Below are 25,931 nucleotides of genomic sequence, written 5' to 3' on the forward strand. Positions count from 1 at the left end.
GAATTCTGTCTGTATAGCTGGACAGTGCTTTATGTCACCAGGTCTCCAGTTTCAACCAAGACATTGATATTACTGACATAAATTAAGTCAAAAAGTACCTGATATCCCACTGCTTATTGGGCAGTGGTTTAGCAGAAAGTGTGCAACAGGCAGGAAATCAAACAAGACATGAGTGCAGGAGGCCTCAGGAAGAAAGGCACAGATCAGCCTCTCTGGCCTCCAGCAGCAGGATGCGTCCTGACCAACATGTCCTGACAAACGCTCGCTGCAGTGAGCGAGGGTGACGCCTGCTGGATTGACTCGCTTGAAACAAGCCCAGCTTCTGGTTCATGCAATAAAAGCAGTAGAAAACCAGTACATTTTAATTAAATTTAAAAAAGCTGTAAAACATATACTCTCAAAAAACCCTGAGTTTTACTATGACAGTTTATAAGATAGTATTTTTCTCTGGAATGCACTTCTGTTGTGCTCCTCCTTGCTGATGCATATTCCTGTGCTATGCATGAGCAGCACTAAGCGCTGCTGGTGCTATGACCATGCCAGCTGTTGCCCCAGCATGGCTTGCCCTCCTCCTTCAAGCGACTGGATGAGATGCTCAGTGCTCTCTGAGCAACCAGCAAGGCTAGGCTGAGGCCTGCACTCCATGCACAGCTCATACTGCACACCAGTAACTCTGCTTTTCTCTGCACTGTTATCTCCATCCGAGGGTCTGTGACAAAGGCACGGTGCTATGCCTGCTCACAAGGATTGCCTGTGCTGGATGTCAGCGTTCTGCTAGGTGCTAATGCCTCTGCTGCCCGTGGGGCCTGCTTTGGAAGGCGAATGGGAACATAGACATTTGAAGCACAGTGTTCCTTGAGGTATTCTCCCCCTTTTTCTTCATAGTCTTTTCTGGTTATCCAGCCTTCCTCACGGGTCATGTATTCCACTGCCCAATCCCTAGCCCCATACCAGGCATCTAAAACAGGACTGGAAGCAAGGTGAACCTGGATGGAAGGAAAACAGAACAACCATGTCAATTCAACACAGGAGAGAAAAGCCCTTGTTTCCCTGATTACAGTGGTATATGACACAAACCACTGAATTTCAGAAGTTTGAGCTGATTATTCAGTGCCTCTGGGGAAGAGTAATGTAAGGAATACGTTTGAAGTGTGTTTTCACCTTGAGATCAATTCTCCATGAGCCTGCTTTGTTTCTACAGGTTGAGAAAGCACATGGTTGTATCGCATTCACTACCAACGGCCCTCACAGCTGGAAGCCAATGCTGGAAGAGTTGGTGGTACTGCAAAAGAAGTATCAAGTGCTCCAGCAAAACTTCCTCCCTGCTTGAAGTAGCAGGGAGGAATACTGCAGGCTAAGAAACAGCAGTATGTGGGCAAGAACCACACGTGCTCTTTCCACTGGTGTAGATTCATACTTCCATTTAAACTACTCCTACTACTGTAGCATGAACTGCTTTCCTGGTTCAGCTATGGGCTCACTAGTCTACACACCATGTAAATCCCATGTGCGATATCTGTGAAGTGAGAGAGTTCTGATAGAACCACACTATGGACCATATTTTAATGGAAAGAAGGAAGCTCTTAGTCAGTTACAAGCAGTGACATTAAAACCAGACGAAAATGCATTCATTTTCTTCCCATAGACACAAGTTACATACTCAAATCTTAGCAAGCAATATCCTTCCTAAAAATACCAAGTATATGGCTGTAACTAAGTTTCTGTCACTCACACCTGGCTCAGAGCTATGTACAGTAACTGTACAAAACATGGCTTGTGGAATCACAAGATTACATTTGCCCTGATTTTTTTTCTCTCCCCAGTTTATAACCTGATTTTCTCTTCAGGAAGATAGTAGATTTGAGGAGACAAGGTGGTTCCAGAACAGCAAGTCTCCTTACAAAATGCATGGCAAACTCTGGGACTTGCACAACTTGTACCGTGCTTGCTACTAAAAAAGTTGCAAAGGATCACAGGTTTGCAAGATACCCACTGAATCTCTTGCTGCTGTCCCAGACAGTCATTACATGTAACAAACAGAACATGTAACTTAGTTTTGAAGTGAGCAGTTTTTCCCAGCAACTACTCCTAACAAAGGTGACTTGTTCCAGATAGTAACTGTCCCAATCCTAAGAAATCAATCTGTGAATTCCAGCCAAACATGGTTGTGTGTGCATGGTCCTTTAGCTGAAGCAGGTTTTCCTTTTCCAAGGCATCGACCCTACTCTAATGTCCATAAAGAGCAACTGTATCTTTGCTTAACCTTCATCTTCTCAGGTCAAAAAAGCTGTTCCAGCGTCTTGTCATAAAACACTATCCATTCCCATGCGTGAAGTACACCTGCTCCGTACCTCTCCCAACCCAAACTACTTTTAAACATAGATGAACAGGCTGTCCACACAAACATCATGTCAACACATGTACCTGAAAAGATGACTGGAACGGCCTCATTTCGAGGAGCTCCTTCTGGACTCTGGCTTTTAGTCCAGGGTACATCGTATTTCCACCAGTGAGAAAAACGTTCTGGACAAGAATAGCTTGTTGCTCCTTTGGATACCTACAAGGAACAAAAAACAACTTCAGTCTTTCTCAAGGACATCCCTCCTATGAGCCGAACCGCTATGGGGAATACTGATACCTTGTCTTCAGGATTCACTTTGAGAAACTTCCTTCACTTCCCTAACATGAAAACTGTGTTTGCTTTCTGGAAATTCAGGGGGTGGCAAAAAAAATATTCCTTAACCCCATAAATCAACAACTCTGTAGACCTGGAATTCTTACATTTCAGAAAACGCAGTCTCGTATGTTCATATAGTTCAGGGGCGACATTCTGCTAATGCTAAGTTGTCTGGAAATAGTTGTCCAGCAAGCATGCCTATATCATAACTTAAAATGTCACCCCTGACTTTGGTCTCGCACAAACAGAGAATGCCAGCTCATTGTTTCGTGGGATGGATGTTTACAAGGGTTTGTTGTTTCCCTCTATAACAAGTTGGACCCAGGGTCTCCAAAGTGGGGTGTGTGCCAGACAATCCATCGGGGTGCAGGAAGAAGATATTTTTTGTACCATTAATAAATAAATTAAAACAGTACTTATTTCACCTTTATCGCATCATTTTTTAATTTTTATTTTTGTGTACATTTTAAAATGTACATAATTGTAGTGGGTTGACCCTGGCTGGATGCCAGGTGCCCACCAAAGCCGCTCTATCACTCCCCCTTCTCAGCTGGACAGGGGGGAGAAAATATAACAAAAGGCTCGTGGGTCAAGATAAGGACAGTTTAATAAACTGAAAGCCAAGGTCGCGCACGAAAGCAAAGAAAAACAAATGATGTTATTCTCTACTTCCCATCAGCAGGCGATGTCTAGCCACTTCCTGGGAAGCAGGGCTTCAGAATGCGTAGTGGTTGCTCCGGAAGACAAAAATGCCCCCCCTCCGTCTCCCTTTACTTAGCTTTTATATCTGAGCTGACGTCATATGGTATGGAATATCTGTTTGGTTAGTTTAGGTCAGCTGTCCTGGTTATGTCCCCTCCCGAGATCTTGCCCTGCCCCAGCCTGCCATTGGGGGGGGGACAAAAATGTTGGAGAGACAGCCTTGATGCTGTGGGAGCACTGCTCAGCAGTAGCCAAAACACTGGTGTGTTATCAACACCTTTCTAGCTACTGATGCAGAGCACAGTGCTATGAGAGCTGCTATGGGGAGTATTAACTCCATCTCAGCCAGACCCAATACAATAATATATTAGTTGAGTAGTACCTGTATGTAATTTATAAATATAAATATATTGGAGGTCTGTGCCCCAAAATTTTTTACTGATGGAGTAATCGATCAAAAAAGTTTGCAGCCCACTGATTTAAGACAAGCAGAGTTACACGTGGTTTTCAGAACAGGAAGACATGTCTAACCTGCAATGCTCAACCCCACCAAAAAGAACTATTCAAACATATTTTCTCAAATTATTGTTAAGTAACCAGTATTGCAAAAGCTGCATCAAAACAAGACTAGCTTGTTTGAAGTAAGTGCCAAGCAGCTTTGTAAACTCACCTCTCAAGGACATATTGCATGGTTTCTGCTATACCAGCCTGGTCTTCTCCTATCAGGGAGGGCTGGAAGACAATCTCTGGGGCCCTGATTCTTTCAGTGCCAAGGAAAAGCTGGTGATATTCTGCCAGGTTAAACACGGGCTTTAAAAAGATGAGATTGAAAAGTGGTGGGAAATTACATTAAAGAACAGTAATATTCTAGAATAAACAAAGTTTATAAACAATTCTGTACAAGAAAGAGATCGTAATGCTCTCACAGAGAAAGAGCCATGCTGTAAAAGGTTCCAAAAGGCCAAGGAAGCTGGACTTCTCCTATACTTTATTCAATTTGGAGCCACTCAATCCTAAGGCTCAACCTCACAAGTTGAAAGCTGTGTCCACTGGGATGTGATATTAGGCTGTGGATCATACACAAAAAATACCTGAGCAGGACTTTTTTTTCCCTAATAACACGGCACTGCTACAACAGGCACTGCCTGCAGAGTGACCCAAGTGGGTATATTCGTGTTCTAAACCATCAGCTAAGATTGCAAGGACTTCTCCTCTCAATGTCCTGTTCAGATAGTTTAAGCATTTCTTCCAAGAGCAGGCAAACAATATTTGCATTTGGAGAAATGTTAGCAGACTCGCTGGACAACCGGGAGGCAGCAACCTCTGGCACGAGATATAGAAATCAAACCTGCACTGCAGCAACAGGCTTCTCAACTTCAGGCTGTTCCTCAGCAAACAGAGGTTCAAACTCATTAATACTTTCCACATCCTCCAGTGACTGTTCACTGCCTAATGGATCCAAATCAGGAGTCTGGAAACAGAGAAGGTATATTATGGTAGGTTAGCTCAGGTGTGCTAGGCACATATATGACTTCCATTCTGGTAACACATTTGGAAAATTCAGCGCCGATTTCCTCAAATCTCAACTTTTAACATGCCTGAAACCAAATACGCCATTCTCCATACTGAATACAACAATCAAAATGGTGAACAATCCAGAAAACAGACGTTAAGACAGACATTCACTCAAAGCATAAAAATCAAACACTTTCAATAAATTTATCGTGATGCCAGCTCAGAAATTAAAAGGCCTCAGTCAACAGGCTGACTGCCAGGATCCTAGCCAGCCACGTCTTAAACATAACAACACACTAAAACTTAATAAAATAGCTTTTTAAATTGGTTAAAACTTGGTGCACTCCCAGCACCTCTAACTGCTCTGTAATTACCATTAAATTCCCAGCCTTGCTTGTGTGGGACTGGAAAACAAATATTTGCTAGCTACAAAGCCACCATACAATTCTTGACAGTTTCAACCACCTAGCATTTGCACACGGGATATACCAAAAGCCCTTATATTTTAGAGATGTGAAGGTACTCCCAAAGCTCCTTCTTAATGAAACACATCACTCAAAATCCTAGAGTACTTCACTGTTGTGAAGTAGGAGCAGCTTTTTAATTAGATAATTTAATTAATTTTGTGTTACAATGTTACCTTTGTGATTTCATTGCTACATATTTGGTTTTGTTATTTTAAACTTGAAACATTTGTTGCAATGTCTAGCAAGCAACACCAGGATGAGATAAAGCTAGATTATTTAAATTCTTAAGTATCTAGCTTACAACCACTTAAAACACAAGCAATTACTCAAACCGAAGTTTAAGCAGTGTTCATTGTTACAGCAAACAAACGGTAGTCACCTGAAGTTATCTCCAACACTTAGGCTTTGCTAAACCCATTTCTTTTTATGTCTTAAAGAAAAAAACCAAACAGCAACAGAAAGAAACAGAACTCAGCTGAAGACTTGGCACAGACCCGAGGACAACATAATTAGCTTTGAGACTCCTTTACACAGCCACAGAGGGATGGCCTATCTTCACAAATGGATTCGGCGATAATTGTAGGTGCTCTCACAAAGCATAGACCAAATAAAAAGGATTGTGGATTCATTCCAAGGTCTGAGACTACACCTAGTAAAGAAGCGGAGTGTGGGATCCAAGACAGACATGTTAGAACTTAGGCACAACCACCGAGCAAAATTACAAGCAGCTGATAGTCTTTCAATTATCTTTTTCTAGAACAACTTTTTTTGACAGAAGGCAGAAAGATTCTTTACCACAATGGTAAGACCATCATCTACCTCAATTTTGCTCAAACACAGTCACTCTGATTCTTACACAAGCTTTACTGATAAGGATAAGCAAAATATAACACCCAGAAGATATCAGCTCACCTGCTAGTTTTGGCTACGTCTCAAGTTCCATATAAGACATAAGAACTTCTATATCTGGCACCACTCTCCTCCATGCTTCAATTTTCTGGGTTTTTTTCTCTACCTTTTCCTGAGCAAAGACTGGTAAAACTAAAAATGCTCTACCTCATGTGACTTGAAAAACAATTACAAGTAAATGAATGAACAGCCTTAGACCATCTCTTAGAAGCAGCTGCTAGGTGCTGGGCCTGTATTAATCTGGCAAAGCAAACAAATAAGCTTCTCATCTTCAAGACAATTCCAACAACCAAGTGTAGCAATTAATCTTTCATTGTTAAGTAAATAAAATAGAACATGCTCCTTAACTGCACCAAAAAAAGATAGCCAGAGTGAAGGCAAAGGGTTAGTTATTTACCATAAAGTTCTCTGCACCTGAAAGGGAAGAACAGAAAGAAAAAAAAATACTGTTTTTAACAAAAAGCTTGATAGGTTCTTCTACATCTTTAATAGAAGGCTACTGACATTTAAGGATGGTTGTCTTAGGATTATAACCACTTGAGGTTTAAGTACTTAAAAATCCATGTCATTTAATTGTCAGATACCAGGGCGGGGAGGGACACACGGAATCTTTAACATACCAGGCCCACATATTTCACCAAAATTAATGCAAAAGCAGAGTTAGAAGTTTGTTTAAAGTAGGAACAAAATCATTATGGTAGCTGCTGCATTTATAACCTCTAAGCAAGTCAACCTTAAGTAAGGACAGTGGCTGGCACATGCTGCCATGAGTTAGTACAAAGGGAAGCAGTGGTACCTTCAGTGGTACCTTCTCCAACCCACTAAGGCTATTTTCTTTTTTCTTCAACTTCTTAAAGATGTGCAAGAAATTTTTAAGGAAACTTACTGATTTCACATAACTATACTTCAACTACTGTCAGGAAGCCTAAAGATTATGCTTACAACTATATGGAATCAAACTATAAGATATGTCCCAGAGCACAGTGCAGAACAGCACAAGAAGGGTTACTGATTTCAGGCATACTCTACAAAATCAAAACTGTCACTTTCTGTAGCTGCATAGGAAAGCTAGAAAAAAGAAAGATAGTTGCCAAATTGACAATGAGTTGCAGTGTGTTACAGGAAAAGCTTAGGTCATCAATAAAAGCCTGAAGGGGTACATTTTCAAGCATAGAAACTTAATTCGCCCAGAGATAAGAAGAGGATTGACTTGGTGAAAACATTATACCTCTGGCTTGCTGTCCACAACATCTACTTCAATATTGACTTCTGCCTGTAGGATTTTCTGCTTCGTTTGTTCAACAGACAGACTCAATTTGTTGATGTAAGACTGAAGTTCTTCTGCAGAGTCCATGTTCAGCTCCACCAAAGCTTTGTGGAATTGATCCATTTGACCATCTTCTAAAAGTTCCTACAGACAGATACAGAGTTAGCTGTGATGAACAACACAGGGTAATTGATTATCTGTCAACTGTGCGTGTACAGACACTTTGCCTTCATTACTAGGTATTATGATGTGCACACTTTGGCAGCATTCAAAATACTTCAAAAAAGCAGTATTGTTCAGAACCTGGAAGCATCCTCTGCATCAGTAATCTCTCCCTCTTATTTTGCAAGTAACCTTAAAAAGCTCCTATCAGGAAACACACAGGATAGTCGTAGCTTCTTTACAGTGATGCATGACCTTCTGATAAAGCTCTGAGGGCAGCCTGCCCTCCTTACAAAAGATCACACAGAAAACTTTGCCTTCATTACCTGTACGTATAGTAACCTATCCAGCCTCTCTTGGTCAAGTTGCAGCTTCTCTTCTCGACGACGCGCATTCAGTTCTTGAAGTCGACGTAATTGCTGCTGCCGCCTTTCCTGCTTTTCCTCTGATGTCAAAGTGCTTCCCAGCAGCTTGTTAGAGAAAGGCAGCTGCATCTTGTGCATGTTGTTCTCGTAGTACTCTGGGGACCGCCACTTCTGTAGCTCTGAATGTTTTGAAAGCAAAATAACTGTTTTGCCAGGCTGAAAATGATGATTCGCATGTTGTATGCACTCCACGCTAAGTTCAGACTTAGAAGAAAGAAGGCAACAACAGTGCAGCCTAGGATTCTGTCACCTCTTGGCAGCCACCCCCGTATTTAGCTACCCCCTCAGAGCACTACCTTCCAGTCACATACTCAGTGCACATGGTTCTTAGTGCTCTGATCTCCAGCATGCAGGAAACACAAAGTACTAAGAAGTCAGAAGTGCATACTACCGTCTCTTCTCTCTTCCCAAGGTAAGGGAGAGTTCTCACATGTTTCTAAGGACTTCTGCAAGCTCTTTCATAAGTGACAAATTTAAGAAAACTCTTTTCTTCGGCCACTACTTAAGATGACATTTACCATGGAAATTTTAAAACTTCTTTAATTCACAAAAAGTCACGAGAAGTGTCCTCTGAAATTTTGGAAACCTTAAAGCAGGTAAGAAACATGGCCAGATGCAGAAATAATCCTAATCAATTTAATGTTTTGTTGGAAGTATAAAGTAACTAATAAACTAAACTAATTTTAAATTCTTTTCCTCTGAAATAATCCAAATTTTTATCCACAGAGAAATTTGAACTAATACAGATTTTTTTTTTGTAATTTAATTTTGTTTCTCTCTTAATGTTAAATTCAGAACTATTGTCAGGCATTTCCCATGAGGCAGATTACCAGAAAGACAGCTATAAAGAAAGCAAAATAAAGCAAGCAAAATAGTAGTAGAGTATTTCTGCCAGAATTCCAGCCAACTTGAGAACAAGGGATAGAAAGGACAAAACTAAGTTTGAATGAACACTACCTAGTAGTAAATTACAGCTGGTTTTGTTGAAAATATTCTGATAAAGAAATTAAAATCCAATTATATATATAAGAGTTTGGTTTGATTAAGAAGTAGAAAATTGTGAAGCATAGGTATGGGAGTGTTAAGTTTGAAATGTAGTCATAGGAACTTAGGAACTTTAGGAAATGTACTATATGTGACTATAAGAATACAAGTATTGTCTAAAATCAGTTAACCACAGAAACTTTGACAAAGATTTATTGGTTTATAGTGTTTTGTTCTAGGAAGCTAAGGAAACCGTCATGGACACCAGTTTGCTGCTTGGAAACCCCCTTACCCCTCCCATCTTGATCTGAGTATCGAGGATTCTAATCAGTAGAGTTAAGAGAGATTAACCAATGATTGTTTTAACATAAGAATATTAATAAAATGGTGTGACTGAAGGACCAATCAATATAAAGGTTAAATTTAAGAATAGACATAGTATGCATTTTTATGTAAACTAATATAGATGATAGTGAGAATCGTACTGCGCAGAATCACCTGAGAGGTCAAGAAGCGGACAAGTGAGGAAGACTATGGAAGACCACCAGAGGGCTTCTGAAGACCACCAGAGACCTTTACTGCGCTTGCGTAAAGGACATTTACATATGTTAATAGTTTCCCGGAAAACTAATGATTATGTATAATGTTTCTCGGAAATCTAGTGAATATGTATAACAGGTGTGTATTTAACTGTATCGTTAGACAAGACAGGTGCACACGATAGGTGGAGCGATCCCCTGTGTGCCCAGTGCTGCAATAAAGGAGTGCCTGCTTCTTAACTTCTCATTGCTGTTAAGGAGTTTTATTCCGGATTTCGGCAACAGTTTTACCTTCTATATAGTCCTCTGCAATGTAGCTGTGCTCATGCAGTATTTCCTCCATGCGACTGAGAGTGATGGCAGCAAAATGTCCTGGGTATTTCAGCTGAAGGAGGCGTTGAAGATATACAGCTGCTTGACACCCTCCAAGATTAATACGTTTACAGTTTTTAGCATCCAACCTGAAAACACAAAGAGACACAACTGAGATTGGAGATCCACAAGTTCAGTGTAAAACAGACCTCCTACTTTGCCCAGTATTATTTAATTTCTGATATGGTCAAGTAGACAGATGAATATTCACAGATAAATATTTCAAGATTCAGTTACCAGACAACAAGTGTAATCACTACTTTGTTTATTGCAGATGCTTTCTGAAAGGCTGTTCTGCTTTAAAAAATCCAAACATTAAATAATTTTGGCTACAGCAAGGAAATGTTCTATTTTAAAAAGGGAAGTGATGGTTAGTGGAGCTAAAAGTAGTTCCTTTAACCTTTTGGCCAGGTCTAACCCTTGAAAATTTGAAGCATCTACCAGCCACCTCCTGCAGTGAGGATTTAAAAAAAAAAAAAAAAAGAGTAGAGCAACATAGCAGCATAATCAGAATGATAAAAGCCTCAAGAACCGCAGAAATCTCACAGAGCACTTTCATTTGTTCCAAAGCTGCTTTAAAACTTAACACATGTTTTTTAATGCCTGATCTTACTTGGGGCAGACATCCCCTTCTACTTTTGAAAGTACAGATCTATGCATGAATAGTAACTAAAAATGCAACACATACAAGGACAGCACTGCTTCTTCAATTCAAAAATAACTATAGCAAAATCTGCAGACCTAGTTTTAACTCGTCAGTATAAATTAAGACCTGATAACAGCTTATACTGCAGGAGCTGGAATACTGAATGCTAGAGGAATGGGTATTTGCATCGCTGAAAGGTCAATGGCTGACAAAGAGAGGCTGCACTGTACTTAACACGCCAAGAACTCACCTGCCTTCTAAGACAGGCAAAATGTGCGTACACTGGTAACCTGAAGATATTACCAAACCACTGCAGGGCCAGTTCTGCCTTTTATTGTGGTAAAAACTGTACAAGCTATCTACTCCATAGGACACTTTTGGCACTTGATAACATTCGAAGAGGAGCTCTGACATCATTTGTCTCGAATACAGAGGATTGCACACCGCTTCTGTCAAAACAATTGGATGATCAACGCAACCCTGTAAGAGACAAGCGAAAAGAAAAATAATAAAGGTATGAAGGGAAAATCCAGGGATACTTATCCTTGCTGCTTCTTTTGAAGATCAGCAAGAACTCCTCCAAAATAGCAATGAAAAAGCACTTTACGTGCAGGCTTTAATCATGTAAGGTAAATTATATCTAGTGTCTAAGAGGGTAAAAAAAGAAGTCTTGTCTATAGCGAGGCTTCCAATGTTAACTCAACCAAAGAAAAAAAACTCCTAAGGGCAGAGGAGACTAGATTTTTAAAAGCTTAAACGAATTATTAAGAATCTAAGTAACCAAAATCTACGAAATGAAGAGGCGAAGCACGAGTGAAAACTGGTGGAAGTTCAGTTCAGCCCCAGGTAAAGCTTCCAAACTGGTGTTGTCATGCAGGCAAAGGCTTCACGGTCTGAGGAGCAACTCTCAGCTGGGTGTAAGAAACAAGTAGTCAATGAGCACTTCAGATAAGAGCACCATACAAAACTAGTAATGCTTAACGTCCTTCTCAACAACCGATCCTGAACGCTGGCTCTCGGCCACAGCCTGACAAGACGCTGCAGTCCAAACCTCTCGCCCTGCAGCTGCATCCTCGCGTTTCTGTTTTACCACAAAACTATGAAGAAATCATGAGAATAGCGGGGTTCAAAAGACGCCCCTTGGGGAGCACCTGGCCCAGGCAGGGTCGCCACAGCAGGTTCCTCAGGGCCCGTCCACCCAGGCCGTGAGTATCTGCGAAGAGGAGGACCAGACACTGCCCCAGGACAACCCGGAGCGATGCTGGACCCCCCCCCGCCCCCAGTTCCCACTACGCACCCAGGCACAACCTCCCCCACAGAGCAGGGCCGGCCCGGGTTTCAGCGGCGGCTTCAGGGCCTCCCCGCGGCCCGCCGGCCCCCTGCTCCCCGCCCGGCGGTACCTGCGAGGCGACGCCGAGGCGCTGGAAGACGTGGTCGAGGAGCAGCTCCTGCAGCTCCAGCTGGACGGGCACGTTGCGGTCGAAGGGCGAGCGGAGCAGCCAGCGCAGCGGCTCGGGGCTCCCCAGGTCGTTGCCCACCTGCGTCTCGGCGCCGGCCCCGCCGCGGGCCCCGCGGCTGCGGGCCGCCAGCGAGCGGAACCGCAGCAGGGGCTCGGCGGGGACGGCGGAGTCGGCGGAGGCCCAGCCCGCCCGCGTCTGGAAGGAGCCGTTATCGATCACCAGCGGCACCGGCTGCGGCGTCCGCACGGCCGCGCTCGGCTCCAGCACCGGGTCGGGGGCCCAGCGCGCGTCGCGGAAGGCGAACACCCGCGACGCCGCCGCCATTTTGCGCCCTGCCCGGCTCCCTCCGGCCGGGAACACGGGCAGCCGACGCACGTTCCGGAGCGCGGCGGGGCCAGGGGCAGCGCCGGCTGGCGGCTGCGGCTCCTCCGAGGGCCGCGGGGCCTGCACCCCCCCCCAACTGCCCTTTCACGCAGGGACACCCGCGCCCTCCGCGTTGAACCTGGACCTTGAAACCTCCCCAGTGTCTGCCACCTGCCTGGAGGCGAAAACCCGCCGCCCCGGCCTGTGCCAGACCACCCCGCGAGATCGCGCACACGGCGTGTGCTTCCCCCAGGCCGCGTCAGCGTTCAGCCTGCACGTCTCCCTGCCGAAGACAGCCCTCCAGCCGCGGCTGAGGCCTCCTGGCCTTTTCCAGGAGCCTCTGCTGGATCAGCGCCCGGCACCGGGGAGACGGGCAGGCAGGGCGTGGGCAAGGGAGGCCGCCGGCCGAAGCCAGCCCTGAAGAGCCGGAGCGGAGCCCGAGAGGCCCCGCTGACGGGACTGAGAGAAACGCTTCAGCTTTATACCGGAGGAGATCACAGCTCCCGGATTCCGCTCCTTTCCGTCAGTCTCCTCGCTGCACGGGCAGCCAAACCGCCAACAGCCTGATTTTCAGCAATGCCACCGACCCGCAACCCCCGCTGTGCGAAATGGGTCTGCAAATACTTAGCATCCTTGACGCTCAGGTCATTAATGGCTTTTCTCCCTTGTTTACTCAATGCACAAAGTAGGGATAATAGCTTTCTTTTCTCACACAGGGGTGTTATGAACCTGAATTAATTTGCAAAGTTCATTTAGATCTTGGGATTAAAAGGCTCATTTCAAGGGGCTGTTACTACGTAAAACCAAACACGTGCACACAAGCAAGAACGTTAAATGCATGCAATCATTCGTAATGTGCACTTACTTAGCTGCTGTCTTCTCAGGTTTACTGAGAGCTACACAAACAATTAATCTAGCCAAACAACCCCCTGTGAGGTAAGCGATAGATAATGGCTTTATTTTATTGAAGGAGAAACACGCAGTGTGATGAATATCAAGTTACCAAAGTCACATATCTGTTCCTTCTTTGATCACTACTGAACTCCTTTTCTATTAAGCAATGCATTTATAGACATATATCCTATGAACCATGCTAGCTTGCCTTTCTTGGAGGGAAGGGAGATAGAAAGGCAATTAAAATACAAAGGTTTATTTTCCTAATGGATTAATTAATAGATAGAAGCATAGAGAGTAGGCTAAAAATAGAGTCCATGTTAATACGGGACGTATTTGTGCTCCATGTCAAATAATAGAGCCTGGGAGAAGTAATTTTTAGCTAGTCATTCTCTACTCATCTCTGGAGTGTTGATTCTGTTTTACTGATTTCTCAAAAGCAACCTTGGCTACCCAGTTTCAAAGTGGCTGAAGACATAAACATACCTTTAACTATTGTTTTAACATAAGCCTTGAAAGCTTCCTAACTTGTATTTATCCTTTAAACAGCAGCTGAGGGAAGGACAATCAAACCAGATGTTTTCTCAGTTGTTCTTATCCTGTATTTAAGCCTTATTACTCCCTACATCGCACAGGGCTGTCCCTTTTGCTAACCATGCTGAGTATATCAGCGGTCTTCCTGTGATTAACACAGTGATGCAATGAGAGTTATTAAAAGCTAGTTAGTAAAGCAGAGCAGGCAAGCTGTTCTAAACTTAGTGTAACCTGAAGCAAGCAATGAAGTATCCTCTGGTTCCTTTGGTGAATGAGCTGACCTTTCCTCTTCTTTTCTTCTGGTTTTGTTTGCCATTTGTAATGCTGTTGATCATAATGATTATCTGGCTACAGCTTCTACTTAATGAAGGTAAGTTCTGCAGTTGGTCAGATAAAATGCTGCTGCATAAAGGCTTTATCTATTAGCTTCATCTTTAAAGCGCTCTGCTAGCTATTTTTAGGCTAATGGCACTTGTCACAGAAGGGAACTAAAGGGTTTTTTAGTACTGTTGGTAGCATATGGAAAACCAAACTCGAACTGTTATGCTTTTCTGTTAAAAATGGCTATAAGACAAGCTGCTGCCCACTGTTCTTCCTTACTCTCTCCCTTTTTCTCAGAGGTAATTTAATTTAAGAAAGGCAAAGGACAAGTAATTTGTGTAAATTTCTATTTTAAAATCCCCTAGAAAGCAAACCTAACCCTCTAATTTTGTACACTTTCAAACTCTGGCATTATAGTTCTCTTACACTTCCCTTTTTTTGGGCGGTGGGGAGTGTTACCAGGGTCCTGTTAAGGGATTCTTTTATCAATGCTGAGGCTGATAGAAAGTTTTTGAAGGGAGCAGGACGTGCACTTCCATTTATTTGTGTATTTTGCTCCTCTTTCCAATCCATCACTGATTGTTATTGCTAACATGTCAGTAACTGATGACAGGCTTTGGTTTAGGCTAATAGTAGCCTTGTTGATGTACTCATGAGGATAAAGCCTTGCTAGTTTGCTCTAATGCTGGAGCATAAGCAATCCCAGCTGAGGAATCAATCTTAAGTTCAAAAGCAGTGATTTTGCCTTTGCAGAACAGCTGTAGGAAGGAAAATAAGAACAAAATTTTATTTCAGCAAGCTTTTACTTCTGTTTGGTGCCCTCTGTTCTTAATAATGTGGTAGCCAGTCCTATAATAGATCCCACAGGAATAGCAACAATGAGACAATACCCACAGACAACAGAGGAACAGGAGAAACTCACCACAGCAAAGACTTGTACTCCTCCCTCCTTTCCTGTCCTGCTACGTGTGTGCATGCTGAATTTTTTACTTTCAGCTCCCATTTTGCAGGCTTAGCACACAGCTGATGCTCAAACAGCCTCTGCTTGCTTCAGTAGTAAAGTATCTTCCCTCCACACACTCCAGTGCTCTCTTGTGGGTAACTGAGCACAATAATTAAAAAGTGCAGGTTATAAGAGGTTGTGACAATTGTACAAGCTACCCTGAGCAGCATAGGCATGGCTTGCTGCTGCTGTCTGATAAGCAGGATAAAATACCTATTTTACATAAGTAAAGGGTAGCTGTGCCATGTACTTAACTTGAGCATCAGCTTTTTGCCTGGACAGAGTAACTCTGGAATGTCTTGATGCTTTCAGTGAGATTTTCAGGTTATGCTTACTACATTTACCTTCACAATTTCCAGCCCTGTAGTGTATATTATTAGCACCAGGCCTCCAATGATTTCCACAAATGCTCTAAATTGCATTTTAATCAATAAGACTAGACACATTACATTTTTATATACTAGTGTGCTTAGAGGATTAGAACATTGAATTGTTTCTCAATCACTCTTAAGACAGAAAAAAATGCCAGTGCTCTTTTTAATAACTTCCTGGCTAATTCAGTCATATTCACTTATTTTATGCTAGTTTACAGCAGGCACAAGTAAAAAGTGGTATATATTTCAGCTCCTCCTTTAATATAGTTGTTGATTAAGAGCTAATTGGTTAAAATCAACCACTTGTATAGGCGTCTTATTGCCTAGTTGGGTTTGGAAATCCTTTATTTCAACTGAAGAAGATTCAGAAGAACCTTGCCTAGCTCCTAGATGGAACATGCAAGGCTTGCAGCTAGGGAGAAGAAGCCGCATACAGGTATTTTACATGTTCTTTTTAAACCTATTTCTAGCACAGATGCCCAGTGTAGAAGAAATAAAGAAACCATCTTCTGATGAGCCTGATTCTGACTCTAAATTTGAGGATGAACCAACAGAGGAAGAAACCCAGAATGACACATCCAGTACAGAAATGCAAGAGGAGATGCAATCCAGTGGACCTGTGGAAAAACTGAGGCCTAAGCCTGCTTATCTGAGTTCAAATGCAAAAAGCCAAAAGCAAAGTCTTTTTGCTGTAATCTCAGACAGCTGGTCTCAGAGCCAGAAGATAAGATATTCTCAGGTTGAGAAGAACGATTTCTGTAGCATCATGATGGTGAGTAGCGTGACCAGGCTACCTCTTTGCATATCTACTGCTTTTGTGCCTTAGCTCTGATTTTTTTTCACCTCTGCCTGACTCCCTGGCATTGTGGGTAAGAGAAAGCTGCAAGATTGGTTTCTGCTTGGTTAAAGACTAACAAAAGACTTTTTCCATCTTCCCTATTTGGAATGACTCCTGTTGTAGACAAAGTAAAGGTAACACAAAATTGTACAGAATAACTATCATATGTGTGTACTGTATGAATTTGTGTGTGTATATATATATTTAAAGGTATGTATACATATTTTAAAAGTCCTTGAGAATTGCATATGAAACAGTGAAAATTGCTACCTATTCCTGTAAGATTAGAAGTTTAACTCAACTGTATATAGAAACTCTCCTGGCATGTATGGCTGATATTATGTATTTTTAAAAGCTGCTTCAGATTTCTTACAGTGGAGTATGTGACTAAAAATTAGACTTATTTCACTTGCTCAATAAGAGCCGAAGCCAGAAGTCTCTTTGCAAACATGGCAGTCCTAATCCTCTTAAGCTTTACACAAATCCCAAAGATATATTTGAAGCAGTGGAAGAGCTTAGTGTCTTGTGTGTCTTCTCTTTCCCTGTGCCTTGACTGTATGTTCCTTTGCAGAAGGGGCTCAGAAGGGAAAGCTGGTCTGTGCCTCCACTGTCACTATTCACAGTCCTGTCTACTCATTTACATTGCTGGGATTTTTGAATTGCAGCAGCTGAGGTACTCACATTTACTTCCACCAGGTTTGCTGGAGCAGTAACCTTTGTTAGGCTAGAATAGCTAAGGACTGGTATCATTTTAAATTGCTGCAGTTGTTTGACTAGCACACCCTGAAGCTGGAATAGCTCAAGTCAAAGTATTTTTGACATCGTTAACACCACCAAGGCAGTACCAAGTCAGTGTAGTAATATTTTTTTTTCTTCATTGTTGTTGTTCAAAGGCTAGAGAAACAATGCTAAGAATGAGCTTGGACTTGCCTAGGCTACCATTTGGTTCTCCTAGAGCTCTTCACATGTACAAGTATTGATTTGAACACAGCAGTTTGAAGAACTGGGGTTTAAACTTGTCTCTTGTGGGACATAATGCTCATACTGAAAGGCTTGCTAGTTGTGTTGGGTGGATGAGGGAAGGGAACAACCATTCATGGTCTCAAATCATTTATATCCTACTGAAAATTGAACTTCTGAAAGCAACATTGCCATGACAGTTCTGTTCCTCCTTTTCTTCACCAGCTGTTATGCACCATGCTTTCTTCTCTCACCTGGAACTTTGGCTGCCAGTTGCTCCAGATCTCTAATGTCCTGAGGATTCAACTGCTGCCCTCCTCTCTGATTATCTACATGGCTCAGCTGTTTGTTTTGCTGGGTGAAAAAGTTGTGAAAATCCTGGGCTCCCTGAGGCTAGAGTTGGCTTCAGTCTTGGGGAGGAAACTGGAACAGAGTGACGAAGCTCAGAGAACCACCTCGGGGTGGAAATAAAGCCGGTAGTCCCACGACTGTTAGCAGCAATCTTGCTCAGCATCAGTGAGAGCTACTGCAGCATGGCAGAGGGAGGTTAATTCTCTGAAAAGGAAACTTACTGGAGACTAAGTGGACAGGCACTTGGGTCACAACAGCTGCTTTCAGAGTGAACAGTATATTAAATGGGTGACAGCAGCCAGCCTCTTGTCCAGTGCTTGGGTGTGTACTCTGCCCCCCTCTGACTTTACAGAGGGATGAGTTCCTTTCTTCATAAGGACCACAGTGATACTCTCTGTTGACCATTTTGAAATCTTTGATTTCGAACAAATAAGATCAAGGCAATAGCTCTTGGTAGTGGTTCTTGCTGGAGCAAGATACTGTGCATGCATTTCCTTCATTTCTGTTCAGGATATGCTTTTCAGCACAGCTGACAGGCTGATAAAAGGTTAGATTACAGCCCAAAGAGGCACTCACACCAACAACTTGATTTAACCAGTTAGTGGGACCACAAGGATGTTGGTAGGGCTGGGATGAGCCACGATTTTGTGGCTTAAGGGTTTATCCAGTTGTTGGGCTAGAAGAGCTGTTTGCTCCTGGTGTTGATGCACACATTCAACAAACTCTTTAAAAAAAGAGGACCTGAATTAGGAAGTTACAACCCAAAGAGCGCATTGCTACTTGTGAAAAATGTTTGTCTCTGCTCCTGGTGTGAAGTAACTGTGTCTCTCTGGAGCCTTGCATGGGTAGACCGAGTAACAGTTACGCTAGCCTGCACTAATTATGAAGTCTGCCTTGTTTATGTTTACTTATCCTTCCCTCCCCATCCCCTGACCTCCACATGTTCAAATATTTGTCCAGAGCAGTATGCTCTTAAATAAAACTTGTTTGTCCACACCTTTATTTTTGCAGGTCCTTTATTTAGAAAAAAAAAAAATATTTGCCGTTCCTCAGCTGTTTGCCGAGGAAATCTCCGTCTCTCCGCGGAGGGTGACCCGGGCCCGAGGTACTTCTCCTTTGGCGACGCCCTGTGTCTTCCCGCTCTGCCAGCGGGGAGCGGGGCCGCGGTGGATGCTGAGGGACCGGTTACAGCTGCGCTTCTTAGCGGGGGCGGCGCGGGGCGAGCCCGGGCAGCAGTCCCGCGTGGGGTCCGCCCCGGCCCTCTCCCGCCTCCCCCGGAGCCCGCGCAGGGGCCGGACCGGGCCCGGGGGCTCCCCGCGCAGGCAGGCGGCGGCCCGGCCCGGCCCTCTCCGCCGGCCTGGGCGGTGCGGAGGGAGGGGAAGGCTTCGCCTCGCCGCTGAGCTCCGCGCCTGTCCCGGGGGTGAGTTCTGGCCAGCGAGCCCGAGGAAGGATTGGGGCTCTCGGAAGAGCGGCGGGTGGGTGCGGGCGGTACCGCGGGGCGGCTTCGGCTGTCGTGCCGCGGTCGGGTGTCGAGTGAGCTCCCGTCTCTTCTTTTTCTCTTCTCCGGCTTGGCAGCTATTGTCTGCGGCGCTGAGCTGACCAGGTAGGCTGATGCTCGGTGGTGGTAGGGAGACTGGCTGCGCCCCAGAGGCGTGGGGTTTCTGTTGCTTGAGATGCCGTAACGTGATTCGGTGCTAAATTGCTGCTTTTCCTGCAGAATTTGGCTGCTCGTGCCCCGTCGGGGAGTGGGGTTATTGTTTCAGCTACAGCCCCCCTACTGACATCTCAAAGCTGTCTTCCCTGAGCCAGCGAGAAGAACGTTTTCGGGTAGTCCCAAGGCTTTTCTCTTTTCCTTTTCCACCTAGTCTATGTGCGCTTAAAAACATGTTGGCAAGAAGGACTTAATCTTGCAGCTGAATCGCTGGGAATGCCTCCTGTCTCTGTGGGATTTCACTTGTTTAGGCTACTTGAATATGTTGGACTCTCCATTAATCTCAGTTCAATAAGAAACCTTATTATCTTGAGGCAGTTGCCAAAATGCCACAATTCAAGTTAAAACCGTTTTACTGGGATCATCACCGCAAAGAAGTAGATGAACTGAGGTGAGTAGGTAAACTATCTAAAGGTCAAGTAGAGTATTGCTGCTTCTTGTATTGCATGGTGATGTTTTAAAGCCTGGTTATACCAAAGTATATGCTTTGGGTAGGTTTAGTCTGTGTAAATACACTCGGAATAGCTTTAGCTTGGCTGAGCTGGCTGTTGCTTGCAATGTCACTGTAGTAGCAGGGAGGTGGGTGCCACCATGCAAAACCTGATTGAGAAACCTACTTTGAGGATTACTGGTTCCTGTGGAGTTCCCCAGTACCGCAGCTATGCTGATGGCAGTAGTGGTTTATACCTGGTTTTCCTGTTTCTGAGCAATAATGCACGACTAAATATTTGGCTGGTAAGAATAAAACTTTTGTGTGTGAGTTCAGCTAAAAGTAGTATGGAAAGGCCATTTTGGCTCTGCTGTGGGTCCGTGCTGCTTGCAAGAGGTTGGTGATGTATCAACCTGACCTGGAGAATGGGCACAGACCTACAGACATGGGGACTCAGTTTGAACCCTGTAGACTTAGTGCTGTAGTCCACCTTTGTTAAAATATTTCTTTCCCTAAATCTAGCTGTAATGCCTGCCCCCATGCCTATTTTTGCTGAGGATTTGGAGTTCACAGTGTGAATGTAGCATGACCTCTCAGCTGCCTTGTAGTCTGCAAGCACTTGAATAGCATCAGTGAATTTGTGCTTTAATTTCCCTTCACTGTTTTGTGCAAAAGCTGTTTTCTGGGCATCAGCAGGAGCATTAGAGCTTGCAGACTTGGATATTGTAGCAGAACTCCTGCCAGTGTGATTGTCTGCAGTGACTGCAAATAGATTTTTTTTTTTTTTTTTGAATGAAGGCTTTTCTGTAGTTTTGGATTTAATTCACCTGTAAGGTCTCTTGTTCACCTGGTGCAAAGCATCATTTCTCATATGCACCCAGCAGCCTCCATCCCTGGGCGCTTCTATATCAAGTAGCAAGTGTGTAGTTTTTTTAGCTGAAAAAGTTTGATACCAAAACCTGGATTGAACATTTCCAAGCACAGCATTAGTGGGAGCTGTAGTTTGGTAGTTTCTTTTGGCTGAAGTTAAGCCTCGTGGAAGGTGGAAGCCTGCATTTCTATATACCAAACTGTACCATAGAGGTTTTATGACCTTTTGCACATCACTTAATCTCTCTTTTTTTTTTTTTCTCCCCTTCTTATTTGTAAAGCATTTACTTTGCAGGCATGTTACAGACGTGGGGGCTTTATTAAACATAAGACTGCATTGGAAAGCATTTTACATTGAAAAACGTAGATACCCATTTCTTTCTCCTCTGAGCCCAAAACTCTGGAAGAAGTTGGTAAAAGATCCAAACTCTAATCTACTGTAAGCTCAAGTGACCTAATGTGTTTTGATGGGTTTAAGCGATAAACATGTCTGGAAGTAGTATGTCAAAGCATTTGGGGGTAAGGTCTTGCACCATGTTGGGATCCCTAACTTGTCAGCTGGGCCTCTCTTAATAACAGCTGGGTGAGCTGTGGCTGTTTACATCCTTCTCCTGGAGGAGTCATGGGATGATTTAACTTGGCTGACATCTGTTTTTAGTAAAGAGGAATTGGGGTTCTTGGGTCCAGCTGCATGTAGAAAAATAACGCTGAAGATTTGGCTCATGGTCCCTGGTGCCCCAAGAGGGCGCAACAGCAGCAGCAGAGCTCTTGGTTTAATCAAGACAACGTTTTTTGAGATGGTGGTTTTGATGCTGAAAGGAAAAATTCCTAAGTGTTGTTTTCCAGTTCATAGCATCTTTGATTAGTTGGATGGAGAATCGTGTCACTTGTCAAAGCTTCGGCGTCCTGGTCTAGCTTCTGTTTTGACCTTGCTTTAAGCAGGAGGCTGGATGAGGTGGTGACCTGAGGAGCCCTTCACATGTGCTTGCGTGTGTAAACTGCTCCGGGGAACAGTGCCCTTCCCTGTCTGCACAGAGCAAAGGGCCCCCCATCCCTTTAGTGCCTCGTTAAAAATCACGGTGCGACTTGCGCTGGGGTCCTCTGCTTTGGCTGGGTGAGGAGGGCACTGAAGGTTAGAAGTGTACATGCTGTACACTCTTAGCTTTTTTTTATCCTTTAAAAGTTAGAGGCTACAACGTATGACCAAGAATACAGTATATTCTAGCTTTGTATGTCTTTTAGGCTCTCAGTTCAGCAAAATGTTTGCTTAATTGGGGATGTTATGGCCCATATGCTTCTATTCCAAGCAGTTTAAGCGCTTTCAGTTGGAGACATAAAAATGTCTTAGTTGTGACATGGTGTTTGAGCCTTCCTGCTGCAGATGTAAAATCCATATGGCAATGAGTCTTAATTGAAACCTGCTGGAGTTATTTTTCTCCTGCAACATATTATATGAAATATTTTTTATGCAGCTGGCTTGAAAGGACTACCCTTAATTAAATATTTCTAATCAATTAGTGCTATTCCTTTCTGTAATTCTGTTCCTTTCTAAGAAACATGGTTTTGAGTTATATAAGGCACTTTGATTTGATATTCTACATATCAAATATGGCCTGTATGATTTATTCATTATTTTATGCCATGGACTTTAGGTAGAAGTTGTTCACCGCAGCATCGTTAATCAGTAAGTCCTTCCAGGTGCGTTGTGTAGTGAAAAGCTTGTCTGAAATCAGAACTTGTTGCTTGAAAAGTTAGGTCTCTAAATAGATTTTAGATTCAGATGTTTATAATACTTTGTGGTATTTGTTGCTGTTTGGTAAGACCGTTAGGTCAGTTTGCAGCGGAGTATGTTTGGTGATTGCAAAGAAATTTGGAGAAAGAAATACAAAAGCTGATGTAGCTTAAAGCATATTCCCCAAAGTAGATGACTCTAAGAGTCTGGAATGTGTCGGTGGGAGGCTTCAGTTTTAGTGAGATGTTGCTCCATGCATGCAGGAGTCCTTCCCCTCCTAAATAATTGTTTCCATCTGCATAGCTTATTCCATCAGCCCCAGGGCTGCTAGTGCTGGGACTGTTGAGCTGTCTGCAAAATTTGGGTCTCTTGTGAAAATGAGGATCTTTCTCACTAAATCCTGTGTGCTAGCTATGTATGAAGGGAACTTTGTTGTTGCCATACAGAAAAATAATAGGGCAACCCTCACTGGGGGACCTTTTAAAATAAACAATACTCTGGTCTTTTTTTCATGTCTTTTTAAATTTTTAGAGGGAGAAGTTTCAGGACCCTTGAATCTTCTTGCATAATGTCTAGCAAGCCTATTATTAATTCACTAGTTGTCCGAGAGTTGTTTAGTTTTTACATTATATGTAATTTTGTCCACCTATGACAACTTGCAATGTCCCTGGCTACTTGGATTGAATACTGTGGCTTATGGTCTGTGAGATGGCCATGTGAACATACATGCTGCCATCGTATGGTGGAGCCTGAGCGTAGGAGATGACACTGAATGCAACATACAGTTGAGACCTCAGTGTTTCAGTAAACAGCTTGGCTGAGACCCAAGCACACTTCTAGTGCGTTTGTTGATTTTGCGGCACTAATGTACTTATCCCTTTGTCCTGTTTTGCCCTTTTATAGAAGGCTCCTCCTAGGATGATGGACTGTTAGCAGCGGATGTTGGTACCGACACATGTTACTGTCGTGTATATTGGGAAGGGACTGCCAAGGAGGTGAGGGCAGTGGCAAGAGCCTGCTCGACCATTATACACTGATGGTTCAGTGGTAGTGTAGCAGGCAGGCTGTGCACTGATGAAGCAGTGACAGGAAGCTCCTGACGAAGAGTTACCATTTTATACTTCTCAGTTATCCCTCCCTGGGTCACCTAATGAAGCATGGGAGCGGCATCATTGTAACTAAGGAACAGGGGAAAGGCACAAATGCAAGTACTCTTCACTCCCTTGCCTCTGCACTCTTCTCTCTGGAGGGTGTTATTTCTGAATTAGTTGAGGTCAGTTAAGTGCCTGTTTCCCAGAGGAGGTGGCTTAACAGATGTATTTTTCCTTAATCTTCAGTTCTTGGTGAACCTTCGCTGGGCTTAGCCTGCGGTGGATGTGAAGAGCATACACACAAGGAAAGGAAGTCTGCATGTTGGGGTAGTGGGGCATTTGAAGGGCTGTTCTGTAGCACTGCTGGTTTGGGAAGATGACTTCTGTGTTTTGGCTCTGAAGCTTGTGCATGAGGCTCTCTTGCTGATGGTGGTTGCCATTCAACTGCTCTCAAAACTTTTTCACCACTGCTGCCAAATAAACAGTTATGCTGGAGTCCTGGGGGCTCGGATTTCTCGGTGTCTCTGTGTGTACACAATTGAGCATGCTGCCAGTGCTTGAACCCCTATTTCTCCTGCTTGATCATACTCCTGACAACCCTAACCAAGTGACCGACACTGGAAATGAAAGCGGTATTTCTTGCCTTGAGGGTGTGTCTAGACTCTTGAGTGAACAGGAGCCTGTAACTCTTGCAAGGTCCATAGCAGGTGGCCAATATATAATGGAACTGGAAGGATATCCTCTTTAGGCAACGAATAAATACAGCTTTGCTGATGAAAGTTGTTTTTCTCGGTCAAGGTAAAGCTCAGACAATGTTAATGTTTGAAAACAGCAGGGCTAACACAGTGGAAGGAAATCCTTGCATGCCTCATAGCGGAAGGTAGACGTGAGGCTGCAATATATACATCCCTGCAGCTGATCTGAGATACCCTTGTTTTGGTCAAATATTCCAGAATCCTGGACTCACTCCAGCTTGTGCATAAGAAAGGTAAAAGTAGATAAAGGTAACAGCTGTATTTAGATGCAGTATTTCCTTTGATTAACAGGAGAGGAAGGATACCTCCTGGGAGCAGTCCTAACGATATCCCTAATCCAAGAGTTTCAGAGTTCATTCACTTCGTGCTTCCTACGCTCTCTTGGCCAGCGTAAAGCAGGCACGAAGCTGCCGGATGTTTGCAGGCCAGGAAGAGTTTGGAGCAAGCACAGAGCTGCCAGGTCAGTTGGGAGAATTCAAGGCTTTATTAAATACCAGCACGCATTGTGGAAAAAGCTTTTTGGAGAATGGCTTTTTGCAAAGCTTATTCTAGCTGCAGTGCTGTGTTAGCTGGAAGAAAATGGGCAAATCTATAAGTAGGACCAAGGAATTGCTTCTTTAAGGCTTTCCTGTGAACTCTGCTAGTGAGGTTTGTGCAATTTTGTAATGGATTAGCATTACCTCATTGTAAGTGTCAACAAAGCAGATGGCAAAGAAAAACTAGTCTTTGTAAAGGTCGAGAAGCTGCTGCTTGGTTGCTAGCTGGGGATCTATGAATATCATTTAACCCTCTATGAGTACTTTTTCTGACAATAGTACTGAGTCAAGTTTCATGGTTCATTTGGACCTCTCAAAGTTAGAGGAGGATGTACCCTGTGAATCCAACTTTACTACATGTGCTCATTACGTAAAAATCAAACAAGGGCTCAGTCCCCTTTCAATGGGCTGGTGTAACTTGTTAATTCTCTAATTCATTACTTCACTAATTCACAAATTCACTAACTCTCATGTTTAGGAGGAAGCCAGTTTCCCAGCTGATGGTGAGAATGCTCATCCTCCCTCCTCAGTCAAGCTGCAGGTGTCCCAGTATTGCAGTGGAAAGCCTGGGAGCCTCAGCAGTACAGATGCTGATGGATCAGCTTGAAAGCTTTTTGGGTAAGGTGATGTACTTACACCTTCCATCATGAAAGTTTGGTTTCTACCATTCCTGTGGGTTGTTCCAGTTAATTCTGAAGAGTTTCAGTCTTATCAGAAACTGCCCAACAGTTGTTTTTGCACAGCTGCAAGGACAGCAGGTCTTATTTCCTCCTCTCCTTTGTATCTGGTGTATGTGTAGCTCTTGCTTTAGCCCAGTGGTGCTGCTCCCAGCATAGATCAGGCTGAGCTGTGTCAGCATGAGCTATGTGTTGGGCCAAAAAACTGAGCAGGAGTTGAGTTGGCAGCCACAGTCAAGTGATGCCTGTGTCAGAAAATGTCCAATGTATGGAAGTTTGGTTGTTTAGACCAGCCTGGTTAAAACATACAGTCCTGAATGTCAGTTTGGTTAAAAGAGTTCATCAGACTTACTAGAGCTATGAGGT

At 43.6% G+C, this 25,931-nt stretch overlaps 3 protein-coding genes across 7 annotated transcripts in view; 2 read left to right on the forward strand and 1 right to left on the reverse strand.

Annotated features, from left to right (window-relative positions):
• Positions 1-320: 320 nt before the first annotated feature.
• Positions 321-13,037, reverse strand: ACTR5 (actin related protein 5). Its single transcript, XM_052789589.1, has 9 exons — positions 12,066-13,037; positions 10,916-11,145; positions 9,939-10,108; positions 8,026-8,243; positions 7,499-7,681; positions 4,728-4,850; positions 4,050-4,189; positions 2,425-2,557; positions 321-986 (listed from the first exon to the last, which is right to left on the reverse strand). Exons 1-9 carry the CDS (start codon positions 12,447-12,449, stop codon positions 729-731), a joined length of 1,839 nt encoding a protein of 612 aa, XP_052645549.1. The 5' UTR covers positions 12,450-13,037; the 3' UTR covers positions 321-728.
• An 827-nt stretch (positions 13,038-13,864) lies between these two features.
• ADIG (adipogenin) lies at positions 13,865-18,036 on the forward strand. Of its 5 annotated transcripts, XM_052789620.1 has the most exons (4): positions 13,870-14,286; positions 16,085-16,386; positions 17,024-17,125; positions 17,638-18,036. In XM_052789620.1, the coding sequence occupies exons 1-3, from the start codon at positions 14,160-14,162 to the stop codon at positions 17,108-17,110; spliced, it is 516 nt and encodes a 171-aa protein (XP_052645580.1). In that variant the 5' UTR covers positions 13,870-14,159; the 3' UTR covers positions 17,111-17,125; positions 17,638-18,036. The 5 variants fall into 5 exon arrangements, 4 of the variants coding, with proteins under 4 accessions (XP_052645580.1, XP_052645588.1, XP_052645571.1 ...); XR_008235559.1 differs by lacking the exon at positions 17,024-17,125 and having other exon boundaries at positions 13,865-14,286; positions 16,085-16,586; XM_052789628.1 differs by having other exon boundaries at positions 17,024-18,036.
• Positions 18,037-18,933: 897 nt separating this feature from the next.
• Positions 18,934-25,931, forward strand: part of ARHGAP40 (Rho GTPase activating protein 40) — a 42,520-nt gene continuing 35,522 nt past the window's right edge. The window contains exons 1-2 of the mRNA XM_052786924.1: positions 18,934-19,105; positions 19,189-19,366. Coding sequence (XP_052642884.1) covers positions 18,934-19,105; positions 19,189-19,366 — 350 coding nt within the window. The remainder of the gene's footprint in view (positions 19,106-19,188; positions 19,367-25,931) is intronic.

This window comes from Harpia harpyja, chromosome 1, assembly GCF_026419915.1.
Source record: "Harpia harpyja isolate bHarHar1 chromosome 1, bHarHar1 primary haplotype, whole genome shotgun sequence".
Taxonomy (NCBI): Eukaryota; Metazoa; Chordata; class Aves; order Accipitriformes; family Accipitridae; genus Harpia; species Harpia harpyja.

Coding starts and splice junctions, on each gene's coding strand:
- ACTR5 (XM_052789589.1), bottom strand. CDS start 12,449: ATGGCGGCGGCGTCGCGGGTGTTCGCCTTCCGCGACGCGCGCTGGGCC. Junction 11,146..12,065: donor GCCTCGGCGTCGCCTCGCAG/GTACCGCCGGGC, acceptor TGTCTCTTACAG/GGTTGCGTTGATCATCCAAT. Junction 10,109..10,915: donor TTGCCTGTCTTAGAAGGCAG/GTGAGTTCTTGG, acceptor TTGTGTTTTCAG/GTTGGATGCTAAAAACTGTA.
- ADIG (XM_052789601.1), top strand. CDS start 14,160: ATGAAGTATCCTCTGGTTCCTTTGGTGAATGAGCTGACCTTTCCTCTT. Junction 14,287..16,084: donor ACAGCTTCTACTTAATGAAG/GTAAGTTCTGCA, acceptor ACCTATTTCTAG/CACAGATGCCCAGTGTAGAA. Junction 16,387..17,637: donor ATTTCTGTAGCATCATGATG/GTGAGTAGCGTG, acceptor TTTCTTCACCAG/CTGTTATGCACCATGCTTTC.